The sequence below is a fragment of the Alosa pseudoharengus genome, unplaced genomic scaffold (genome assembly GCF_046254945.1).
Source record: "Alosa pseudoharengus isolate Yale_2024_CS ecotype anadromous, Long Island Sound unplaced genomic scaffold, YU_APseudo_1.1 YU_APseudo_1.1_scf_5, whole genome shotgun sequence".
Classification (NCBI taxonomy): domain Eukaryota; kingdom Metazoa; phylum Chordata; class Actinopteri; order Clupeiformes; family Clupeidae; genus Alosa; species Alosa pseudoharengus.
This window is the reverse complement of record NW_027468837.1, coordinates 41,473,879-41,486,378: the sequence shown is the minus strand read 5'-3', so window position 1 is coordinate 41,486,378 and position 12,500 is coordinate 41,473,879. Positions and strand designations below refer to the sequence as shown.

The following is a 12,500-nucleotide window of genomic DNA, read 5'->3' as shown; positions in this document are numbered from 1 at the left end:
GTCAGTGTTCTGAATACTCATGGTTCTTATGCCAGTGTTCTAAATACTAAAGGTTCTTATGTCAGTGTTCTGAATACTCATGGTTCTTATGCCAGTGTTCTAAATACTAAAGGTTCTTATGTCAGTGTTCTAAATACTCATGGTTCTTATGTCAGTGTTCTGAATACTCATGGTTCTTATGCCAGTGTTCTAAATACTAAAGGTTCTTATGTCAGTGTTCTGAATACTCATGGTTCTTATGTCAGTGTTCTGAATACTCATGGTTCTTATGCCAGTGTTCTAAATACTAAAGGTTCTTATGTCAGTGTTCTGAATACTCATGGTTCTTATGCCAGTGTTCTAAATACTAAAGGTTCTTATGTCAGTGTTCTAAATACTCATGGTTCTTATGTCAGTGTTCTGAATACTCATGGTTCTTATGCCAGTGTTCTAAATACTAAAGGTTCTTATGTCAGTGTTCTGAATACTCATGGTTCTTATGTCAGTGTTCTGAATACTCATGGTTCTTATGCCAGTGTTCTAAATACTAAAGGTTCTTATGTCAGTGTTCTGAATACTCATGGTTCTTATGTCAGTGTTCTAAATACTAAAGGTTCTTATGTCACTGTTCTGAATACTCATGGTTCTTATGCCAGTGTTCTAAATACTAAAGGTTCTTAACCAATTACACTCATCTGTGGCATTATTATGTGAAGTTTGTAATATGTGAGCGAATGTGTGTTTTGGTACAGTATGTGTAAAATATATGAGCAAGTGTGTGTTTTGTTGTGAAGTGTGTAACGTCTGTGTGTGTGTGTGTGTGTGTGTGTGTGTGTGTGTGTGTGTGTTTAGATTCTCAGGGAGTTCAACCAGTTTGACCTGACGGCTCCGGTCATCGGGGCCTCGTGCGAGGAGACCAGACAACTCTTCCTGGAGGGGGCGCTACGCATGAAGGAGGGGAAGGACAGCAAGGTGAGAGAGAGAGAGAGAGAGAGAGAGATGGAGTGTGTGTGTGTGTATTAGTATAGTATAAGGGTGAGAGAGAGAGAAAGAGAGATGGAGTGTGTGTGTGTGTGTGTGTGTATTAGTATAGTATAAGGGTGAGAGAGAGATGGAGTGTGTGTGTGTGTGTATTAGTATAAGTATATATACTCTTTTGATCCCGTGAGGGAAATTTTGGTCTCTGCATTTATCCCAATCTGTGAATTAGTGAAACACACTCAGCACACAGTAAACACACAGTGAGGTGAAGCACACACTAATCCCGGCGCAGTGAGCTGCCTGCAACAACAGCGGCGCTCGGGGAGCAGTGAGGGGTTAGGTGCCTTGCTCAAGGGCACTTCAGCAGTGCCTACTGGTCAGGGTTCGAACCGGCAACCCTCCGGTTACATGTCCGAAGCGCTAACCAGTAGGCCACGGCTGCCCCAAATTAACTGCTCATAATTAATACATATATGATTTCCAGTCAGTCCAAATGCCTGAACCCTGACCAATGACCCCTAACCCTGACCTGACCAATGACTCCTAACCCTGACCAATGACCCCTTACCCTGACCAATGACCCCTAACCCTGACCTGATCTGACCAATGACCCCTAACCCTGACCAATGACCCCTAACCCTGATCTGACCAATGACCCCTAACCCTGACCTGATCTGACCAATGACCCCTAACCCTGACCAATGACCGCTGTATTTTTACTTCCTTATTCTCTTTCTTTCTCTGCCTCTCTTCTACCCTTCCTTCCCTCATCCCTCTCCCCCCCTCATCCCTCTCTCCCTCATCCCTCTCTCCCTACCTCTCTCTCTCTCTCCCTCCCTCCCTCCCTCCCTCTCTCTCTCTCTCCCTCCCTCTCTCTCTCTCTCACTCTCTCTCTCCCTCCCTCTCTCTCTCTCTCACTCTCTCCCTCCCTCCCTCTCTCTCTCCCTCCCTCCCTCCCTCTCTCTCTCTCTCACTCTCTCCCTCCCTCCCTCTCTCTCTCCCCCCCTCATCCCTCTCTCCCTCCCTCCCTCCCTCTCTCTTTCTCTCACTCTCTCCCTCCCTCCCTCTCTCTCTCCCCCCCTCATCCCTCTCTCCCTCCCCCCCATCCCTCTCTCCCTCATCCCTCTCTCCCTACCTCTCTCCCTCCCTCCCTCCCTCCCTCTCTCTCTTTCTCACTCTCCCCCTCCCTCCCTCTCTCTCTCCCCCCCCTCATCCCTCTCTCCCTCCCTCCCTCTCTCTCCCCCCCCTTCATCCCTCTCTCCCTCCCCCCCATCCCTCTCTCCCTCATCCCTCTCTCCCTACCTCTCTCTCTCCCTCCCTCCCTCTCTCTCTCTCTCCCTCCCTCTCTCTCTCTCTCCCTCCCTCCCTCCCTTTCTCCCTCTCTCTCTCTCTGGGCGTTCAGGTGGACGTGTACTGTTTCCTGTTTACGGACCTGTTGCTGATCACTAAGCCGGTGAAGCGTGTGGAGCGCGTGCGTGTGATTCGCCAGCCACTGCTGCTGCACCAGGTGGTGTGTCGTGAGCTGAAGGACGCCGGAGCCTTCCTCCTCCTCTTCCTCAACCAGCTCCAGCACGTCACCGCCGCCTACAGCTTCCAGGCCAACAGCGCCACCCAGGGGAGAAGCTGGGTAGAGGCCATCACCAATGTACAGGTGACCAGCTCACACACACACACACACATACTGTACACATATACACACACATGCACACCTATACTCACACACATACAGACACACACACACACATACTGTACACATATACACACACATGCACACCTATACTCACACACACACAGACACACACACACACACACACACACACTCACGCACACCTACACACACACCTATACACACACACGCACACACACACACACAGACACACACACACACACACACACACACACACACACACACACACACACACACACAGACCGCAGACACACACACAGACCACAGACATACACACACACACACAAACACACACACACACAAACACACACACACACACACACACACACACAGACCACAGAAACAGTTAGGAACAGCATTATTCATACCTCTGGCAAATATTGATTTAATGTTTGTTATCTCTTGACCAATACGTTTGTTCTGACTGAAAATGACAAAAAGATGTTTTATGAAAAATGCTGTGAGCTAAATTATCCATACTCTTTTTAAATAATCACTGGAAACATCTTTATTTGCCATCACAGCTCTCAAAATGGTTCGTATAATACGTACCAAGCCTCTCCAGGTCTTCAGTGATCGTAGGCCGCACCTTTTTAGCAGCAATCCGGGTTTTATATAGTACTCATAGCCTACCGTATAGTATACTCATTATATATAGTACTCATAGCCTACCATATAGTATACTCATTATATATAGTACTCATAGCCTACCATATAGTATACTCATTATATATAGTACTCATAGCCTACCATATAGTATACTCATTATATATAGTACTCATAGCCTACCATATAGTATACTCATTATATATAGTACTCATAGCCTACCATATAGTATACTCATTATATATAGTACTCATAGCCGACCATATAGTATACTCATTATATATAGTACTCATAGCCTACCATATAGTGTACTCATTATATATAGTACTCATAGCCTACCATATAGTGTACTCATTATATATAGTACTCATAGCCTACCATATAGTATACTCATTATATATAGTACTCATAGCCTACCATATAGTATACTCATTATATATAGTACTCATAGCCGACCATATAGTATACTCATTATATATAGTACTCATAGCCTACCATATAGTAGTCTACACATTATAAATGTGATCAAAATCAAGCGATCCACATTCCAATCACACATGCTGTTACTGAGTGCTGACAGTTGTGCTCTGTAGGCTGCAGTGTTCTAGAGGCTCATACGCACAAGAGCTAGAGGAACGGAGAGCTAGTGAGTGGATCATTGGGGGGGTCCAGTTGTAAGAGGTTGTGTGGGGGGGGGGTCCAGTTGTAAGAGGTTGTGTGGGGGGGGGTCCAGTTGTAAGAGGTTTTGTGGATCATGGGGGGGGGGGTGCAGTTGTAAGAGGTTGTGTGAGGGGGGGGGGGTCCAGTTGTAAGAGGTCGTGTGGATCATGGGGGGGGGGGGGGGGGGTCCAGTTGTAAGAGGTCGTGTGGATCATTGGGGGGGGGTGCAGTTGTAAGAGGTTGTGTGAGGGGGGGAAGGGTGCAGTAGTAAGAGGTAGTGTGAGGGGGGGGGGGTCCAGGGGCTTCTCCCCCAGGAATTGTTTTTTAAATTCTGCCTGTTAAATCCACCATTTGAACACACAGAAATACCTAACAGAGCAAGCAGGGCCCGTCTTGGTTGCTTCTTTCTGATTCCGGTGACGTGAACATTGGCTACCTGCATAATGTTATCACTTCACTTGCTTGACACTATGGAGACATATTTCACGTCAACAATGGAGATGTTAGGAAAACTAGCTTTTGGTTAGTGGAGATGCAAATCACCTCCCTAATTCATTGTGAGTTTCACTTGCGCAGACGTGCATATTGATTGGACATTCCACTAGGCTACCATTTCATTGTATTCCGCTATACTGCATTTGAGGACACCAAATGAATCACTATGCATTTTATTCCGCTATACTGCATTTGAGGACACCAAATGAAGCACTATGCATTGTATTCCGCTATACTGCATTTGAGGACACCAAATGAATCACTACGCATTGTATTCCGCTATACTGCATTTGAGGACACCAAATGAATCACTAAGCATTTTATTCCGCTATACTGCATTTGAGGACACCAAATGAATCACTATGCATTTTATTCCGCTATACTGCATTTGAGGACACCAAATGAAGCACTATGCATTGTATTCCGCTATACTGCATTTGAGGACACCAAATGAATCACTATGCATTTTATTCCGCTATACTGCATTTGAGGACACCAAATGAAGCACTATGCATTGTATTCCGCTATACTGCATTTGAGGACACCAAATGAATCACTACGCATTGTATTCCGCTATACTGCATTTGAGGACACCAAATGAATCACTAAGCATTGTATTCCGCTATACTGCATTTGAGGACACCAAATGAATCACTAAGCATTGTATTCCGCTATACTGCATTTGAGGACACCAAATGAATCACTACGCATTGTATTCCGCTATACTGCATTTGAGGACACCAAATGAAGCACTACGCATTTTATTCCGCTATACTGCATTTGAGGACACCAAATGAAGCACTACGCATTGTATTCCGCTATACTGCATTTGAGGACACCAAATGAAGCACTATGCATTTTATTCCGCTATACTGCATTTGAGGACACCAAATGAAGCACTATGCATTTTATTCCGCTATACTGCATTTGAGGACACCAAATGAATCACTACGCATTGTATTCCGCTATACTGCATTTGAGGACACCAAATGAATCACTATGCATTGTATTCCGCTATACTGCATTTGAGGACACCAAATGAATCACTACGCATTGTATTCCGCTATACTGCATTTGAGGACACCAAATGAATCACTACGCATTGTATTCCGCTATACTGCATTTGAGGACACCAAATGAATCACTACGCATTTTATTCCGCTATACTGCATTTGAGGACACCAAATGAAGCACTATGCATTTTATTCCGCTATACTGCATTTGAGGACACCAAATGAAGCACTATGCATTTTATTCCGCTATACTGCATTTGAGGACACCAAATGAATCACTACGCATTGTATTCCGCTATACTGCATTTGAGGACACCAAATGAATCACTACGCATTGTATTCCGCTATACTGCATTTGAGGACACCAAATGAATCACTACGCATTGTATTCCGCTATACTGCATTTGAGGACACCAAATGAATCACTACGCATTGTATTCCGCTATACTGCATTTGAGGACACCAAATGAATCACTAAGCATTGTATTCCGCTATACTGCATTTGAGGACACCAAATGAAGCACTACGCATTTTATTCCGCTATACTGCATTTGAGGACACCAAATGAAGCACTATGCATTTTATTCCGCTATACTGCATTTGAGGACACCAAATGAAGCACTATGCATTTTATTCCGCTATACTGCATTTGAGGACACCAAATGAATCACTACGCATTGTATTCCGCTATACTGCATTTGAGGACACCAAATGAATCACTATGCATTGTATTCCGCTATACTGCATTTGAGGACACCAAATGAATCACTATGCATTGTATTCCGCTATACTGCATTTGAGGACACCAAATGAATCACTATGCATTTTATTCCGCTATACTGCATTTGAGGACACCAAATGAATCACTATGCATTTTATTCCGCTATACTGCATTTGAGGACACCAAATGAATCACTATGCATTTTATTCCGCTATACTGCATTTGAGGACACCAAATGAATCACTATGCATTTTATTCCGCTATACTGCATTTGAGGACACCAAATGAATCACTATGCATTTTATTCCGCTATACTGCATTTGAGGACACCAAATGAAGCACTATGCATTGTATTCCGCTATACTGCATTTGAGGACACCAAATGAATCACTATGCATTTTATTCCGCTATACTGCATTTGAGGACACCAAATGAAGCACTATGCATTGTATTCCGCTATACTGCATTTGAGGACACCAAATGAATCACTACGCATTGTATTCCGCTATACTGCATTTGAGGACACCAAATGAATCACTACGCATTGTATTCCGCTATACTGCATTTGAGGACACCAAATGAATCACTACGCATTGTATTCCGCTATACTGCATTTGAGGACACCAAATGAATCACTATGCATTGTATTCCGCTATACTGCATTTGAGGACACCAAATGAATCACTATGCATTTTATTCCGCTATACTGCATTTGAGGACACCAAATGAATCACTATGCATTTTATTCCGCTATACTGCATTTGAGGACACCAAATGAATCACTATGCATTTTATTCCGCTATACTGCATTTGAGGACACCAAATGAATCACTATGCATTGTATTCCGCTATACTGCATTTGAGGACACCAAATGAATCACTATGCATTTTATTCCGCTATACTGCATTTGAGGACACCAAATGAAGCACTATGCATTGTATTCCGCTATACTGCATTTGAGGACACCAAATGAATCACTACGCATTGTATTCCGCTATACTGCATTTGAGGACACCAAATGAATCACTACGCATTGTATTCCGCTATACTGCATTTGAGGACACCAAATGAATCACTACGCATTGTATTCCGCTATACTGCATTTGAGGACACCAAATGAATCACTACGCATTGTATTCCGCTATACTGCATTTGAGGACACCAAATGAATCACTACGCATTGTATTCCGCTATACTGCATTTGAGGACACCAAATGAATCACTATGCATTTTATTCCGCTATACTGCATTTGAGGACACCAAATGAATCACTATGCATTTTATTCCGCTATACTGCATTTGAGGACACCAAATGAATCACTATGCATTTTATTCCGCTATACTGCATTTGAGGACACCAAATGAATCACTATGCATTGTATTCCGCTATACTGCATTTGAGGACACCAAATGAATCACTATGCATTTTATTCCGCTATACTGCATTTGAGGACACCAAATGAAGCACTATGCATTGTATTCCGCTATACTGCATTTGAGGACACCAAATGAATCACTACGCATTGTATTCCGCTATACTGCATTTGAGGACACCAAATGAATCACTACGCATTGTATTCCGCTATACTGCATTTGAGGACACCAAATGAATCACTAAGCATTGTATTCCGCTATACTGCATTTGAGGACACCAAATGAATCACTATGCATTTTATTCCGCTATACTGCATTTGAGGACACCAAATGAAGCACTATGCATTGTATTCCGCTATACTGCATTTGAGGACACCAAATGAATCACTATGCATTTTATTCCGCTATACTGCATTTGAGGACACCAAATGAATCACTATGCATTTTATTCCGCTATACTGCATTTGAGGACACCAAATGAATCACTATGCATTGTATTCCGCTATACTGCATTTGAGGACACCAAATGAATCACTATGCATTTTATTCCGCTATACTGCATTTGAGGACACCAAATGAAGCACTATGCATTGTATTCCGCTATACTGCATTTGAGGACACCAAATGAATCACTACGCATTGTATTCCGCTATACTGCATTTGAGGACACCAAATGAATCACTACGCATTGTATTCCGCTATACTGCATTTGAGGACACCAAATGAATCACTAAGCATTGTATTCCGCTATACTGCATTTGAGGACACCAAATGAATCACTACGCATTGTATTCCGCTATACTGCATTTGAGGACACCAAATGAAGCACTACGCATTTTATTCCGCTATACTGCATTTGAGGACACCAAATGAAGCACTACGCATTGTATTCCGCTATACTGCATTTGAGGACACCAAATGAAGCACTACGCATTTTATTCCGCTATACTGCATTTGAGGACACCAAATGAAGCACTATGCATTTTATTCCGCTATACTGCATTTGAGGACACCAAATGAATCACTACGCATTGTATTCCGCTATACTGCATTTGAGGACACCAAATGAATCACTACGCATTGTATTCCGCTATACTGCATTTGAGGACACCAAATGAATCACTACGCATTGTATTCCGCTATACTGCATTTGAGGACACCAAATGAATCACTACGCATTGTATTCCGCTATACTGCATTTGAGGACACCAAATGAATCACTAAGCATTGTATTCCGCTATACTGCATTTGAGGACACCAAATGAATCACTACGCATTGTATTCCGCTATACTGCATTTGAGGACACCAAATGAAGCACTACGCATTTTATTCCGCTATACTGCATTTGAGGACACCAAATGAAGCACTACGCATTTTATTCCGCTATACTGCATTTGAGGACACCAAATGAATCACTACGCATTGTATTCCGCTATACTGCATTTGAGGACACCAAATGAATCACTACGCATTGTATTCCGCTATACTGCATTTGAGGACACCAAATGAATCACTACGCATTGTATTCCGCTATACTGCATTTGAGGACACCAAATGAATCACTACGCATTGTATTCCGCTATACTGCATTTGAGGACACCAAATGAATCACTACGCATTGTATTCCGCTATACTGCATTTGAGGACACCAAATGAATCACTATGCATTTTATTCCGCTATATCTTGATCGGGGAAACGTTTCGTTTCTTTTTCTTTCGGTCCGATAACAACCAGACATGAGCACGGCAGTGCACGCCCCCAATGAAGATGAACGAATGGAACACAGAACCTTCTCTTGCGCACACACAGACCACAGACATACACACACGCACACAAACGGGGCGGTGGTAGTGTAGCGGTTAGGGAGCTGGGCTAGCGTGCAGTAGTGTAGTGTAGTGGTTAAGGAGCTGGGCTAGCGTGCAGTAGCCTGTAGGGTGGTGGTAGTGTAGCGGTTAAGGAGCTGGGCTAGCGTGCAGTAGTGTAGTGTAGTGGTTAAGGAGCTGGGCTAGCGTGCAGTAGTGTAGTGGTTAAGGAGCTGGGCTAGCGTGCAGTAGTGTAGTGGTTAAGGAGCTGGGCTAGCGTGCAGTAGTAGTGTAGTGGTTAAGGAGCTGGGCTAGCATGCAGTAGTAGTGTAGTGTAGTGGTTAAGGAGCTGGGCAAGTGTGCAGTAGTAGTGTAGTGGTTAAGGAGCTGGGCTAGCGTGCAGTAGTAGTGTAGTGGTTAAGGAGCTGGGCTAGTGTGCAGTGGTAGTGTTGTGGTTAAGGAGCTGGGCTAGTGTGCAGTAGTGTAGTGGTTAAGGAGCTGGGCTAGTGTGCAGTAGCCTGAAAGTTGTCGGTTCAATTCCCGGCTTCCACCGTTGTGCCCTTCAGCAAGGCACTTAACTACAAGTTGCTCCGGGGACAATGTGATCCCTTGTAATATAGCTGACATATGTAAGTCACTTTGGTCAAGAAATGTCTGCTTAATGTAATGTAATAATAATAACAAACACATTTTAATACCTTTATTTGTGTTCACATTTTACAGTAGATTTCATTGAACACAAACAATCTTAGATACCAGCATTGTAAACCCAGTAGCCTATGCCTCTGGTCTCATTTCATGGGTACAAAAAACAGCGCCTTCTCCAGATGTGGCGACTGCCAATTATCACAGAAATTGAGCAGAATTTTGCTAGAGCCTTTGCTCTTGTCTTAGAGAGACCAGCAATCCGCAACCCCCTGACTACTAGTCTGTGGACATTACCTAGGCTTCCAAATATATACACCAACAGCTTACATTTGTACCCAAACTGTACAACAATGTCTCTGAGTGGCTGATACTTTAAAAGCTTTGTAAGGTAGGCATCCTCTAGACTGTAGTCAAATGCACAGAATGGTTACTTCTCTGCTGTCCTCATCAACAACAACAACATCTGGCTTTTTTGCAGCAACATTTGAAAACACATTATTTCCACTATTACAGAGTTTGAACATGCAAGGTGAGACGCATACATTCTTGTAGATTTTGCACATATACCGGCACATACACACACAAGAGTACACACACACACACACACACACACACACACACTCGTTGATGGCATTGGAATTGTGTTTTCAGAAGCAGCTGCAGCGCCTGCGCTCTGAGGAGTGTGAGCGGGAGGGTCGGAGGAGAGAGGAGGAGGAGGAGGAGGAGGAAGAGGAGAGCAGCATGAGCACCTCCAGCTCACCCTCACTGCAGCACAAGGACACACTCAGGTACACACACACACACTCACACACACACACACACACACACACACACACACACACACACACACACACACACTCACACACACACACACACACACACACACACACACACACACTCACACACCTCCAGCTCACCCTCACTGCAGCACAAGGACACACTCAGGTACACACACACACACACACACACACTCACACACCTCCAGCTCACCCTCACTGCAGCACAAGGACACACTCAGGTACACACACACACACTCACACACACACACACACACACACACACACACACACACACACACTCACACACCTCCCGCTCACCCTCACTGCAGCACAAAGACACTCAGGGACACACACACACACACACACCTCCAGCTCATCCTCACTGCAGCACAAGGACATACTCAGGTACACACACATACACACACACACACACATACTCACGCACGCACATACACACACACCTCCAGCTCACCATCACTGCAGCAAAAGGACACACTCAGGTACACACACACACACACACACCTCCGGCTTGCCCTCACTGCAGCACAAGGACACACTCAGGTATACACACACACAACACATACTCACGCACGCACATACACACACACACACACACACACACACACACACACACACACACACACATACACACACATACACACACACGCACCTGTCCAGACTGACTTGTTCCCTCCTCTTTCTATTCCTCAGCCAATCAGATGGCTCGACCGAAACCCTCGCCGTGATTGCAGTGGACGAGGCAGAGGACGTGGACACGGCCTCCTCGTCGCTCTCGGAGACGGAGCGGGCGGGGCCTGAGAAGGCGCGGCTGCACTCTGATTTGTCGAGCCCCAGGGGGGAGGGGCCAGCCGCGGGCGGGGCTCAGGAGGAGGCAGACCCTGAAAGCCGCTCGCTATCGATGGACAGCGCCTACGGAACCCTCTCCCCCCAATCCCTGACCACACTAGAGCTGAGGGCGGGGCTGGAGGCGGGGCATAGCGAGGGGGAGGAAACAGAGGCGGAGTATGATGAGGAGGAGGTGTTTGAAGAGGAGGAGGAGGAGGAGGAGGTTGATGACGAAGACGCCACCGCCTGGAATGGTTCGCAGGTGACCGTTAACGAGACGGCCTTCCTGGAGGACGAGCGAGACGGCGGCGTGGGGGCGGGAGAGCGAGAGCGCCCCCCGGTGGCTGACCACACCCTTGCGGCCTTGTCGCTGCGCCGCTGGTCCCCCGTGCTGACCTCACGCCCCGCCCACCGCTCGCGCTCCGAGGACGACCTCCTGCAGCGATCGGACCGTAACCGCGGAAACCACCACACTAGACCCTCCCGCTTCTGCAGGCCCGCCTCCCAGAGCGTGGAGCTCCTCCTCTCGGGGGAGGAGTCAGAGCTGAGGGGCGTGTCTGACGCGTTGGCCGGCCCCCTGCTGCGTGCTCAGGTGCGGCACATGTCCCGCACACTCAGCTGCCCCAGTGGGCCGCCGCAGGACGAGCCGGACGAGCGGAGCACGGCGCCACCTGCTGGACGGGAGGAGATGTGCGGCCTGACGCCAGCCCAGCAGCAGAAGAAGAAGCTGACGCGCTCACAGCTGCAGCGGCTCAGAACCAGCATGGTGCTCAACTCCACTCTCACTGCCTCGTAAGCACACACACACACACACACACACACCAGACTGAACAGCGTTATCAGCAGGAACAGCAGCCAGAGTATCAGAGGAGATTCCAAACCTCTGCTGACTGAAACTTCCCTCAC

At 45.9% G+C, this 12,500-nt stretch overlaps 1 protein-coding gene across 4 annotated transcripts in view; it reads left to right on the top strand.

The window, feature by feature from the left end:
* plekhg5a (pleckstrin homology domain containing, family G (with RhoGef domain) member 5a) overlaps window positions 1-12,500 on the top strand; it is a 70,229-nt gene that overhangs the window by 50,382 nt on the left and 7,347 nt on the right. For 3 of the 4 annotated variants that reach the window (XM_076268119.1, XM_076268117.1, XM_076268121.1), the window contains 4 exons: window positions 832-951; window positions 2,363-2,611; window positions 10,621-10,757; window positions 11,460-12,386. In XM_076268119.1, the coding sequence (XP_076124234.1) occupies window positions 832-951; window positions 2,363-2,611; window positions 10,621-10,757; window positions 11,460-12,386 (1,433 nt within the window). The remainder of the gene's footprint in view (window positions 1-831; window positions 952-2,362; window positions 2,612-10,620; window positions 10,758-11,459; window positions 12,387-12,500) is intronic. The other variant, XM_076268118.1, reaches the window with a different exon arrangement.